General features: G+C 39.3%; 1 protein-coding gene across 6 annotated transcripts in view; it reads right to left on the bottom strand.

The window, feature by feature from the left end:
* LOC139755911 (uncharacterized) overlaps positions 1-13,186 on the bottom strand; it is a 72,137-nt gene that overhangs the window by 7,668 nt on the left and 51,283 nt on the right. For all 6 annotated transcript variants that reach the window (XM_071674653.1, XM_071674656.1, XM_071674657.1 and 3 more), the window contains exon 14: positions 4,604-4,947. In XM_071674653.1, the coding sequence (XP_071530754.1) occupies positions 4,604-4,947 (344 nt within the window). The remainder of the gene's footprint in view (positions 1-4,603; positions 4,948-13,186) is intronic.

Genomic DNA, 13,186 nt, shown 5'->3' with positions numbered 1-13,186 from the left:
ATACAAATGCATATGTCAGTATCTTCTGAGCCAGTAAAACAGGAGTACACTGAACTATAGATGATGACAATCACAGAGAGAAGGTCAGGTGTGGATTGCAAACAGGGAATGCTAACAATAGGCATGGCCCCTTGGACCAAGAAAAGCAGAAAGTATGAGCCAAAATAGATCAGCTGTTCAAGGTATACTCATATCAAAAGGCATGGCCACTGCCAGTATACTTTTCCAATACACATCGTTGTTTAAAAACTTTCAATGCTAAAGCAGCTAAGTCCTAACCAACTTGAGCTGAATGTTTATGAGTAACTCAATCAATTCATCCTTATACTAAGCTAAAGCCAACTATTTCTCTTATACCTTATTGCCTTTCCCACTTTAGCAAGGTAGCATCAGGAAAAAACGAACAACACCTGCATTTGGACACATCCAATCTCTTAAAAACGAACAACAGCTGCATTTGGACACATCCAATCTCTAGCTGTCCTGTGCTATGTAACAAAACAAGAGCCTACCATCCAAAGCCAAGCCCCTCACACTACTCAATGGTCTACCTTGGCTGCTTCACATGATCTGGTTCATCCCATTAACAAAATTACACCAATCATGTGCAATATCAGTCCTATCTATTCCATCTAATACACACCTCTCACCCTCCTGAAAGTTTAGCCACAAATATCCCAAAGCCTTCTTCACTCCATCCCCTTCCTGGTCTTCCCCTCCATTTATCTTTCCACTACCCACACATAGCTTCTCTTGGTCAATCTTCCTTTGGTCATCCTTTCCATTTGCCTGAACCATTTTAGCACACCCTGGTCAGCCTGAGCTTTCTACCACATCTCTCTTTAACAATATCATTCCTTACATATTCAACCCACTTCTAACTACATACCACTCTCGAACTTTTCATTTTCAATGCATCCAACCATTTCCTTAATTTTGCATTCCAGGTCCAAAATTCACACCAGCACAGCACTGCTGGTATTACTATACCTTCAAATTTACATGTCTTTGCCCTAAGAGAAAAAGACCTCTCCTCCATATGCTCCTTTTTGCACCCACGACCTTAATCCTTGTCCCAACCCGGGACTCAATTCAGCCCACATGGTTCCATCCACTACCACACCCACTTTCAGTTATCTAGAGCACTCCACTTCCTCCAAGTCCACCCCATTTAAATTTACACTGAAGCCACCTTTAACAACTAGAAACAGCACCATGAATGAATTCTAGTGTGTTGGTTACCCATATAACACAATGGGTTAAGTGCATAATAAATTCAAATATTTTTTGAGCATCAAACTAGTTAAGAAATTTTTTGTTTATTTCTTAATAACTGATACGACAAATTTTACAATTCTTGGTTAAACTTTTGTTCTGGGGAACCAACTAAATTTTCCATGCTCTATCTTTGAACCTTTTCACTGCAGGAATGGTGTATAGATGTCTCAGTAACTTTCTTCTTTTCAATGAGGCTGGAGCATATGTCTCCATAATTTTTTCTGTTCACTTGGGTGCATATCTACTGCTATTAATACATGTTTTGGTATCCCACATAAGTTTCCTTGTACTTAGGCCTAAATTTTTTTCTCACACTACTTAGTATATTTGGAGATGTCAAGGATGCCTATTCGATTTGTGCCCTCATGTAATGTATATATTATTGAAGTTGATGAAAACTGAGTAATCACATTTTTTGTGAAAAAAATATGAACAAAAATCCACACATCTCTTTATAAATGCCTGAAAATACTCCTGGAAAACTTCATACACCTGAAATGGATAAAGGGTACACAGCAGATACAGAGTTTCACCAGGCAGAAATGTATGTCGTTTCATTTAGATAATTACATTTTTTTTTTTTTTTTTTTTTTTTTTTTTTTTTTTTTTTTAATACTTTGTCGCTGTCTCCCGCGTCTGCGAGGTAGCGCAAGGAAACAGACGAAAGAAATGGCCCAACCCCCCCCCCCCCCATACACATGTACATACACATGTCCACACACGTGTATACATACCTACACAGCTTTCCATGGTCCACCCCAGACGCCTCACATGCCTTGATTCACTCCACTGACAGCACGTCAACCCCTGTATACCACATCGCTCCAATTCACTCTATTCCTTGCCCTCCTTACACCCTCCTGCATGTTCAGGCCCCGATCACACAAAATCTTTTTCACTCCATCTTTCCACCTCCAATTTGGTCTCCCTCTTCTCCTCGTTCCCTCCACCTCCGACACATATATCCTCTTGGTCAATCTCTCCTCACTCATTCTCTCCATGTGCCCAAACCATTTCAAAACACCCTCTTCTGCTCTCTCAACCACGCTCTTTTTATTTCCACACATCTCTCTTACCCTTACGTTACTTACTCGATCAAACCACCTCACACCACACATTGTCCTCAAACATCTCATTTCCAGCACATCCATCCTCCTGCGCACAACTCTATCCATAGCCCACGCCTCGCAACCATACAACATTGTTGGAACCACTATTCCTTCAAACATACCCATTTTTGCTTTCCGAGATAATGTTCTCGACTTCCACACATTTTTCAAGGCTCCCAAAATTTTCGCCCCCTCCCCCACCCTATGATCCACTTCCGCTTCCATGGTTCCATCCGCTGACAGATCCACTCCCAGATATCTAAAACACTTCACTTCCTCCAGTTTTTCTCCATTCAAACTTACCTCCCAATTGACTTGACCCTCAACCCTACTGTACCTAATAACCTTGCTCTTATTCACATTTACTCTTAACTTTCTTCTTCCACACACTTTACCAAACTCAGTCACCAGCTTCTGCAGTTTCTTACATGAATCAGCCACCAGCGCTGTATCATCAGCGAACAACAACTGACTCACTTCCCAGGCTCTCTCATCCCCAACAGACTTCATACTTGCCCCTCTTTCCAGGACTCTTGCATTCACCTCCCTAACAACCCCATCCATAAACAAATTAAACAACCATGGAGACATCACACACCCCTGCCGCAAACCTACATTCACTGAGAACCAATCACTTTCCTCTCTTCCTACACGTACAGATGCCTTACATCCTCGATAAAAACTTTTCACTGCTTCTAACAACTTGCCTCCCACACCATATATTCTTAATACCTTCCACAGAGCATCTCTATCAACTCTATCATATGCCTTCTCCAGATCCATAAATGCTACATACAAATCCATTTGCTTTTCTAAGTATTTCTCACATACATTCTTCAAAGCAAACACCTGATCCACACATCCTCTACCACTTCTGAAACCGCACTGCTCTTCCCCAATCTGATGCTCTGTACATGCCTTCACCCTCTCAATCAATACCCTCCCATATAATTTACCAGGAAAAATTACATTTTTGGTGATCAAAATAAACTTAAGGGACACATTTCTGGGATATTTCAGAGTAGACCACACACGGTGTCCCTGGATATTATAAATGAAGGAGCGGAAGGATCAAGGTTTGAGTAAAGTATTCATTCTAACAATCTAACATCTCATTTAATAAAAAGGCAACAAATTTTTTTCATTCTACTACTTCTTTTTCCAGTCCTTATTTTTGCAATTACTTCCAATAAAGTTTCTTATTCTTCACAAACTTTTTATTCAACCTTCTATCAAAGTCTTCTGCTTTATTTCTTTCCTTCACTTACAATCCTTTTCATTCATTTATTGCAAAATTTATAGTCAAGTATCATCCTGTCCATAACTTACCAGAGCAAAGTCTATAAGAACTTCATGTGTGACTCCTTCATTTCTTATTGATTTCTTTACCTCTTCACTCTAGCACGTATAACCAACCACCTCTCCCCTTTTAACTTTCCTGTCACACATATTCTCTGGTGCCTTTACTGTACTCTTCTACAAGAAGCATCACGTACATTCCCAATAATCCTCATTCAGATTTCAACTTAACCACTTTCTCCACTGTTACCCTCATTTCCTTTTTTAAGCCCATACATCTGCATTTCTGTTCCCACCTTGTTCTAATCCTTACAATTGCTGTTATCCTATAATGATCTGAATTCAGCACCAAACCTCTTATTACCTTTCCATCAAACACTCAAAGCCTCATTACTTGTCATTACATCATCAATCAATGCCTTTCTCTAAATATATCTCAAGTTAATATACAATCAAATGCAGTATTTGCCTGGATTTGTCAACCAGAGACTCACCATTTTCATTAACACCTAGTGCTAGCTCTAACATCTACTAGAAACTCACCATTTTCATTCAAATGCAGTACTCCCCATCCTTCTACAATATCTTCTACTTTCTCCTTCCTCACTTGCATTCATTTCCCTACCACAGCTGTTTTTCTTTCAACCTCAAAATTCTTTATATACACATGTCTAATTCCTCCTTTTTGTTTTCATTTCTGCCTTGCTTATGTTTTTCTTAGTTTAAGTACTAATATCAGTCCATGCCAGTACCATCACTTTAGTGACAGTGGTGTCTGTAGTGCTACACAATACACAATACAGAAAGGGATGGTTGAATAAAGTACAGAGTCCTAATGTATACCAGTAGTACTAAATGCATAAATTTCTTATGAAGTTAGATATACAGCTATAATAAAAAAAGGTTAACTTTCTCACCTTCCCAAGTGTGCCATCTTCACCATCAACTAGCAGGTCATCTGAATTCAAGGGATCCATGTCGTGCACTGTCGCAGGAGAATGACAAGCTCCCCTAGAGCCATCTGCACCTTTAGGTTCATCAGCCTGATTCTGACACCCACTCAATCGGCCAAGAGCCTGGCTTTCTTGCCCCACCAAAGCTGATGAAGTGAGTGATGCTGAAGAAGTAGAAGCAATGCACGACGATGTGAAGGAAGGCACTGCCAAGTCCAAGTAGGGGTTGATGGCATTAGGTTTTGTGGAAGAAGTACTCACAGATGTGTGGCTCAGGGAAGGAAATGGAGGGATAGGCGGGGCACATCCTGTAGGAAGGTGGTTAACAATAAACATCTGTCTGAGGAAAGCCAATGACATAATCTCTTAGGAAATAGCAAGTAAAATAACTTTACGTGAAGATAAAACAATCATTAATGCATACATTGATGGTAAAAAGAAGCAAAGGATATGAGAACTGTTTATTACCAAAAACAGCGATGGTGTATAAGTATAAAACTAAAAAGACAAAACTACAGGAGGATGACAGGGTAGGAGGTCTCTAAGGACTAAAAGCAATATGTTGAAGTTTGGCTAAGAGGTATTCTGAAGTGGATATAAAAATAAGTAATGAAGCAACATCAAACTTTAAAAAGATGGGAATGAAAATGTATAATGATAAAATATCATGCCACCACATAAAAAGAAAATGGAAACTTGTTTCCTTGCCCTTAATAAAATTTGTCTTGTTCACAGTAACCACCGAGTAAATTTTCCTTATGATTACTGAGCATCCTCACACATTCTCTTACAATACTTTCAACATAATCCTCTACCAAGCATCTTAACACATTCCCTTACAATACTTTCATTTTCCCATTTCATATTTGGTGATGCCTACTCTTTTATGAGGTCAAACTAACTGAAATTTTCCATTTGTACATTCACTTAACCCAAATGACCAAACTGATACACTTTCCATTATAAATATCCTGTCTTCAGTGAGGGCCTCATTTAAAACACTGAAATTTACTCAAAAAAGTCTATGAAGGTGGAATGAAATTAGATGCAGAAAACCCTATGAGCACACAATCACATACATTTACTTCAGTATCCATCATTTTCAATTTTTTGTATAACTGGAGATTGAAGAGAAGGGCATTAAATACCCTATCATGGGATGTAAGGCTACTGTCTGTGGATCAGTTCCAAGATCTATACTTTTTAGCGATTCTAGCTCAAAAAAGAAATGCTTTGCCTCAAGGATAACACACTTGCAATGACTGCTGGCAGTAATATATGCTGAAAGGGAGTCAGAGGATGGAGATCTTTTCCAAACCTGATATGCTTGATCCCTTGCCTAAATGGCATAAGAACAGGAACAGCTGAACCCTGCTTTGGTGGAAGGAGTCCTTTTGAAGGAAAAGGGGATAAATCTTTCCATTCCAACAACAATAACCTCTATGCTTTTGATGGAGAGAGAAGCACTACCATATAAAAGACAGTAATCTATCAAGGCAAGTCAGATGAGAATTTTTGCAAACCATTCCAATCAGCTTTGTTGAGGTGTCAATATTTACATTTCAAAGTAGCTGCTGGAGAGGGAGTTACCATCAAAGAGATACATTCATGAAAGTGTGGTCAGATGAACCAACTGGGGGTGAGGTTATAATGCTACAGCATGGAAGATCTGAGGTGAAAAACAGATCCAGAATATAAGGAGAGTGATAACAGAGGTCAGTATTATGGAAGAGGGGGTGGTGACAATTTGCTCTGGATCACTGAGAATGGAGAATGTTAGGGCTTCAACTCCCTAATCATCTGTATAGGAGTAGATCAACTATTCCTTATGGTGAACACTGATGTCCCCTAAGTAGAAGATCACAGCTTGCGGGTATAAAGATGTCACAGCCTCGTGAAAGGAGTTTAGTTAGTCAAAAAAAGTTATAAAATTTGTAGAACTAAGAAAGCAGTAGGTGAAACAAAAGAAAAAAGAGGTATTTGGGAGAAAGCCCTAATGCTAGATTACATAAAAGTCTGGGGACTCAAGGTCTTTAAGCAATGCCATTGCTGTGCTGAATTTGGAATAAGCACAGACACTAACTTTGAACTGGAACTACGAGTGGAGATTATGGTTGAATATGAGAAAAGAGCTAGTGAGAACATCCTTTGATAGTTGGGTCTCACAGAGAAGTAAAATATTAGGAGGAATACTACACAGATGGCGTTCATCAGAATACAGGTTATCAGAAAGACCATGCATGATGGTATAGTGAATAGAAAAAGAGGTAGGTCTGTTGAATACGGAAAGATAGTGGCAGGGACTGGTACTATTACTATCTGAGCCCTCCCTCTCATTGGTAGTAGAGTCAGACATGTCAGAACCTAAAGATTCTCAGCAGTCCAAGAAGCCAAGGACTAAGGGTCATAAATTCGTTGGACTCTATCATGCTTACACTTAAAAATTTCTGTGCCAACAAGAGATAGCAAGAGAACTTATATAACTAAATTTGAGTAGGTGTGTGTTGCTTGTAAAGAAAGGATGGCAGGACTAGCCTAGTTATTACATTCTAATGAAACAAAGTAAGACCATCAATCCTAACATGGATGGTGTAAAATGGTTCCGTTCTAACATGGACGGTGTAAAATGATTCCATCATAACCCTCCTGAGTCTGGACAGGAATACCACCATGGGCTGCTGCTATCATATTCCTATTAGCTAGGGGACTGCTCCAAGGCTAGGGAACCAGACATTCCTTGTGTTAGCTGGGGTACTGGGAGGGGCCAATACATTACCACCACATGTTTGTGAACCTCATATGAATACGTAGCTTCTTTCTGATTCAAGTCTCTGTCCAGGTCTAATCACTGGAATCTATAAAACAGCATTAAGTAAGATACAAGTGATCAATACTAACAAACATAATGCTGAAGTTATCAATGTCATCTGCTTAAGATTCAACTGCCTGGATTAACATACACTGAACTTGCAATCATTTCTTGATTTCAAAAGCCACATCATCTCTACAAGCTACAAATTATCATAATTCTGTGATAATTCATGGATTACTATCTCACTGTTTCATTATGAAAAATCAATCATCCCTTGTACCAAAACTAGTTGCTGAGCTAGTATGTATAAATGATACTGGAAAGGATTACATACATTCTCATTTGAAAGCAGTTTTACCCTCAATACTTGTCATATCCTTAAATAAGAATAAGTCTTTTTTCAAAATGAAGCAATGAACAACAAAATTTTGCTAAAGAAATGTTTACTGCCCAAGAATGATAAGAGTAAGAGAAAAGAGCTTGTGATTGGGTTAGACTGCAATGTTACCATTATTCAAAACTGTCATTTGTCTCGTTCTAAACAAAAGAAATTTTGTTAAAGGCTTTCACTTTTCTTGACCCATCTAGTAGTTCAAGTGGATCATGCTAAAGGAAAAGCAAAGCATGAGCTTTTCTAAGCCTTTGTTACAAGAAGAAACAGAGAGGCGTAAAAAAATGTCATCAAATGATAATATCCTGAAATATAAAACCAGCTGTCAAAACAACTGAAGGCATATCAAAGGCTGTATAAAGAAAGAAATTGAACAAGGAGCAAACAGAATCTTTATATAAAAGGCTGTCAAGTAATAAATGTCATTACGGTTTAAAGAACACCAGTCTGAATGATGTTAAAAATATCTGGATAGTATACATTAAATGGGAGATGGCAGTGGACTAAATCAATCACAAAGAAGGATTAAGCAAGATAGGGGTATGAAGGCAATATTATTTGCTCACTACAGGATGTCAAATGCAGGATAACAAATGAATTCAAAAGCAATGGACTAAAAGGAAAGTTCTATAAACAGATATTTTTGTTATAAATACTGTCAAAGGCAAAGGTACCTGGTGTCAAACACCTTCTGCTGATTATTTTCATTTCTAAGCAATTAATATTAAAAAAAAAAATAATATTCAAATATAACCATTCAAAAAATGTACTAAAATATGCCTGAAATGTGATATGAAATTCCCAGGTCTGATCTTAGAATGCTGCACTAAGTATTCAAGACATGCTCAGGAAAATCACATGGTTAGTCAAAACTTTTCAAGCCTAAAGAAGTTTTGCTATTTCCCCTCTATTTTTGTCTTTTTTTCTGTCTTTTCTTCCTTCAGTTTATTCTTCCTCGCTTCATTTACAAGCATGTTCACCTGCTTTGTTTTGTTACAGAATACTTCCTACTATTAATTGGAGGGGTGACAAAAGACTTCAAAAAGCACAAACCAAGTGGAAGTATAGCCTTGCCCACTCCATTTTGACCACACTCCTAAACAGTTCTATTTAACTGATAAGCTTTACAATGCTGAACTAGTAAATATTTCACAGATTTTGCTGAGCTTTCATGACCTTTCGTGGACAGAAATATGAACTACTTGAAACCAAATAAAAGCTACACTGACAGCTAAAAGATGGAACCCTCAAGAACTAGCCCACAGTTCTCCCTGCTTGAAGGGGGGAGCTATAGCTAGAGGCTAATAAGTTTCCTGATGTTACAATCTTGATTTGAAATTCAAATCTCAAACTCAAAATAGAAGTTTCCTGTCCTGCTGGAAACCATGAAAAAATCTGGTTAAATCAGGTGATGAAGAATCAGGTGATCATCACAAAGAAACCAGCATTCTTGGAAGAGTCATACTTGTCTCTATGTATATGACCCTAAAATCAAGTGTTCTATATAGCCCTGAAGATTAATCACATATTTTGCCATAATATTAGAGGTACCTAGCTGAAGCAGGTCGGAGCAGTGCTGTTCCCTGAGGGACAGGGTGGCGCTGGGAATGGATGAAGGCAAGCAGGTGTGCATGTGTACATGTGTATGGGAGTGTATGTCTGTGTGTGTATATGTATGTATGTGTATATGTTGATATGTATATGTATGTATATGTGCAAGTATGGGCATTTGTGTATATGGGTGTGCAAAGGAGTGGATGGGCCATTCTTTGTCTGTTTCCTGGTGCTGCCTCATTGACAAAGGAGGCGGTGATTGGGTATTATAATAATAATAATAATAATAATAATAATAATAATAATAATAATATGAATAATAATAAAATGAGAGTTGGGGTGAGAGCATTATCAAATTTTAGGGAGAATAAAAGATGTATTGGAGAGAAGTAAATAAAGTGTGTAAGACTAGAGAACAAATGGGAAAATCGGTGAAGGGGACACATGGGGAGGTAATAATAAGCAGGGATGGAGTGAATATTTTGAAGGTTTGTTGAACGTGTTTGATGATAGAGTGGCAGATATAGGATGTTTTGGATGGGGTGGTGTGCGAAGTGAGAGGGTCAAGGAGAATGGTTTGGCGAACAGAGAAGAGGCAGTGAAAGCTTAGTGGAAGATGAAAGCCGGCAAGGCAGTGGGTCTGTATGGTATTGCAGTGGAATTTATTAAAAATGGGGGTGACTGTGTTGTTGATTGGTTGATAAGGATATTCAATGTATGTATTGATTATGGTGAAGTGCCTGAGGACTGGCAGAATGCATGCATAGTGCCATTGTACAAAGGCAAAGGGGATAAGGTGAGTGTTCAAATTACAAGAATTCCTGGGAAATCATAAGGGAGGGTATTGAATGAGAGGGTCAAGGCATGCACAGAGCATCAGATTGGGGAAGAACAGCGTGGTTTTAGAAGTGGTAGAGGATGTGTGGATCAGGTGATTGCTTTGAAGCATGTATGTGAGAAATACTTCGAAAAACAAATGGATCTGTATGTAGCATTTGTAGATCTGGAGAAGGCATATGATAGGGTGGATAGAGATGCTTTGTGGAAGGTTTTAAGATTATATGATGTGGGAGGTAAGTTGCTGGAAGCACGGTAAAGTTTCTACCAAGGATGTAAGGCATGTGTATGAGTAGGAAGAGAGGAAAGTGATTGGTTCCCAGTGAATGTCGGTTTCCATGGTTGTGTGATTTGTTTATGGATGGGGTGGTTAGGGAGGTGAATGCCAGAGTTTTGGAGAGAGGGGCAAGTATACAGTCTGTTGTGGATGAGAGAGCTTGGGAAGTGAGTCAGTTGTTGTTCACTGATGATACAATGCAGGTGGCTGATTTGGGTGAGAAACTGCAAAAGTTGGGAACTGAGTTTAGTAAAGTGTGTGAAAGAAGAAAGTTGAGAGTAAATGTGAATAAGAGCAAGGTTATTAAGTTCAGTAGGGTTGAGAGACAAGTTAACTGGGAGGTAAGTTTGAATGGAGAAAAACTGGAGGAAGTAAAGTGTTTTAGATATCTGGGAGTGGATTTAGCAGCGAATGGAACCATGGAAGCAGAAGTGAGTCACAAGGTGGGGGAGGGAGCAAAGGTTCTGAGAGCGTTGAAGAATGTGTGGAAGGCAAGAATGTTATCTCAGAGAGCAAAATTGGGTGTTTGAAGGAATAGTGGTTCCAACAATGTTATATGGTTGCGAGGCATGGGCTATACATAAGGTTGTGCGGAAGAGGGTGGATGTGTTAGAAATGAAATGTTTGTGGACAATTTGTGAGGTTAGGTGGTTTGATCGAGTTAGTATTGAAAGGGTCAGAGAGATGAGTGGTAATATAAAGAGTGTGGTTGAGAGAGCAGAAGAGGGTGTGTTGAAATGGTTTGGACACATGAGAATGAGTGAGGAAACATTGACAAAGAGACTATATGTGTCAGAGGTGGAGGGATGAAGAAGTGGGAGACCAAATTGGAGATGGAAGGATGGAGTGAAAAAGATTTTGAGCACTCAGGGCCTAAACATGCAGGAGGGTGAAAGGCATGCAAGGAATAGAGAGAATTGGAACGATGTGGTATAACGGGGTTGACGTGCTGTCAATGGATTGAACCAAGGCATGTGAAGCATCTGAGGTAAACCATGTAAAGGTCTCTGGGGCCTGGATGTGGAAAGGGAGCTGTGGTTTCGGTGAACAGTATCCCGGGGATAGGGGAGAAAGAATACTTCCCACGCATTCCCTGCGTGTCATAGAAGGCAACTAAAGGGGACAGGAGCGGGGGGCTAGAAACATTCCCCTCCTTGTATCTTAACTTTATAAAAGGGGAAACAGTCTGTATATGTATATGAATGTATACGTTGAAATGTAGATGTATGTACACATGCATGTGTGGGTGTTTATGTTTATGTGGGTGGGTTTGCCCATTCCTCATCTGTTTCCTTGCACTACCTCGCTAACGTGGGAGATGGTGATTAAGTACAATAAGTTAAGCTTGAATGGAGAAAAACTGGAGGAAGTGAAGTGTTTTAGATATCTGGGAGTGGATTTGGCAGCAGATGGAACCATGGAAGCGGAAGTGAATCATAGGGTGGGGGAGGGGGCGAAAGTTCTGGGAGCACTGAAAAATGTATGGAAGTCGAGAATGTTATCTTGGAAAGCAAAAATGGGTATGTTAGAAAGAATAGTGGTTCCAACAATGTTATATGGCTGCAAGGCGTGGGCTATAGATAGAGTTGTGCGGAGGAGGGTGAATGTGCTGGAAATCAGATGTTTGAGGACAATATGTGGTGTGAGGTGGTTTGATCGAGCAAGTAATGAAAGGGTACGAGAGATGTGTGGTAATAAAAAGAGTGTGGTTGAGAGAGCAGAAGAGGGTGTTTTGAGGTGGTTTGGTCACATGGAGAGAATGAGTGAGGAAAGATTGACAAAGAGGATATATGTGTCAGAGGTGAAAGGAACAAGAAATGGGAGACCAAACTGGAGGTGGAAAGATGGAGTGAAAAAGATTCTGAGTGATTGGGGCCTGAACATGCAGGAGGGTGAAAGACATGCTAAGAATAGAGTGGATCGGAATGATGTGGTATACCGGGGTCAACGTGCTGTCAATGGATTGAACCAGGGCATGATAATCAGAGCTGTAAAGCTTATGCTTCTGGAAAGAAACCACTTCCTTATTTGGGTCTTTAATGTTCTTAATCTTTGACTTCAATATCAAGTATCTCAAAAGAAAGCCACAGGAACAGTGTGGTCAACATATACATTGTTTTCTTGTTTGATTCACAGTGGCCTTAAATTTCTTCCTCTTTACACTCAAATTGCTACAACATTCCTTGCATGTGTGGAAATCCATATAAAGAAAATGGTTCAAACCTAAGATACTGAGCTCTTTATATAGTATGGACAGCATTCTCATTTCGTTAAAGTCATGAAACATTACCTTTGATCCCGAGATCTATCAAATACAGTTCTTTCTCGCTTCAGCAGAAAGCAAAATATCATATGCATGTCTTACCTGTTACATATAAATCTAGTCCTCATGAGGAAATGAGCCCAAATAGCCAAGAAGACATGTATCACTGTTAAATCCCATTAACTTTTCAGTCAGTGGGTAAGAAGGGGTAAAAAATGGGAAGACCTTAGAGTTGGGAATTGGTAAACATAGGCCTATAAAGTAGCAATGATGGTAGAACATTGATTCAGCAAGTGACTACTCATACTGGAACTCCAATTAGGTCAAATGGATAAGTCATCATCACTTGGATGCAGGGTCAGAAAGAAAAATTCTTGCCACTTGATAACAGTAGTGTTTCCACACACATCAGA

The sequence above is a fragment of the Panulirus ornatus genome, chromosome 20 (assembly GCF_036320965.1).
Source record: "Panulirus ornatus isolate Po-2019 chromosome 20, ASM3632096v1, whole genome shotgun sequence".
Classification (NCBI taxonomy): Eukaryota; Metazoa; Arthropoda; class Malacostraca; order Decapoda; family Palinuridae; genus Panulirus; species Panulirus ornatus.
The sequence above is the reverse complement of the archived record's forward strand: the minus strand, read 5'-3'. Positions and strand labels throughout refer to the sequence as shown.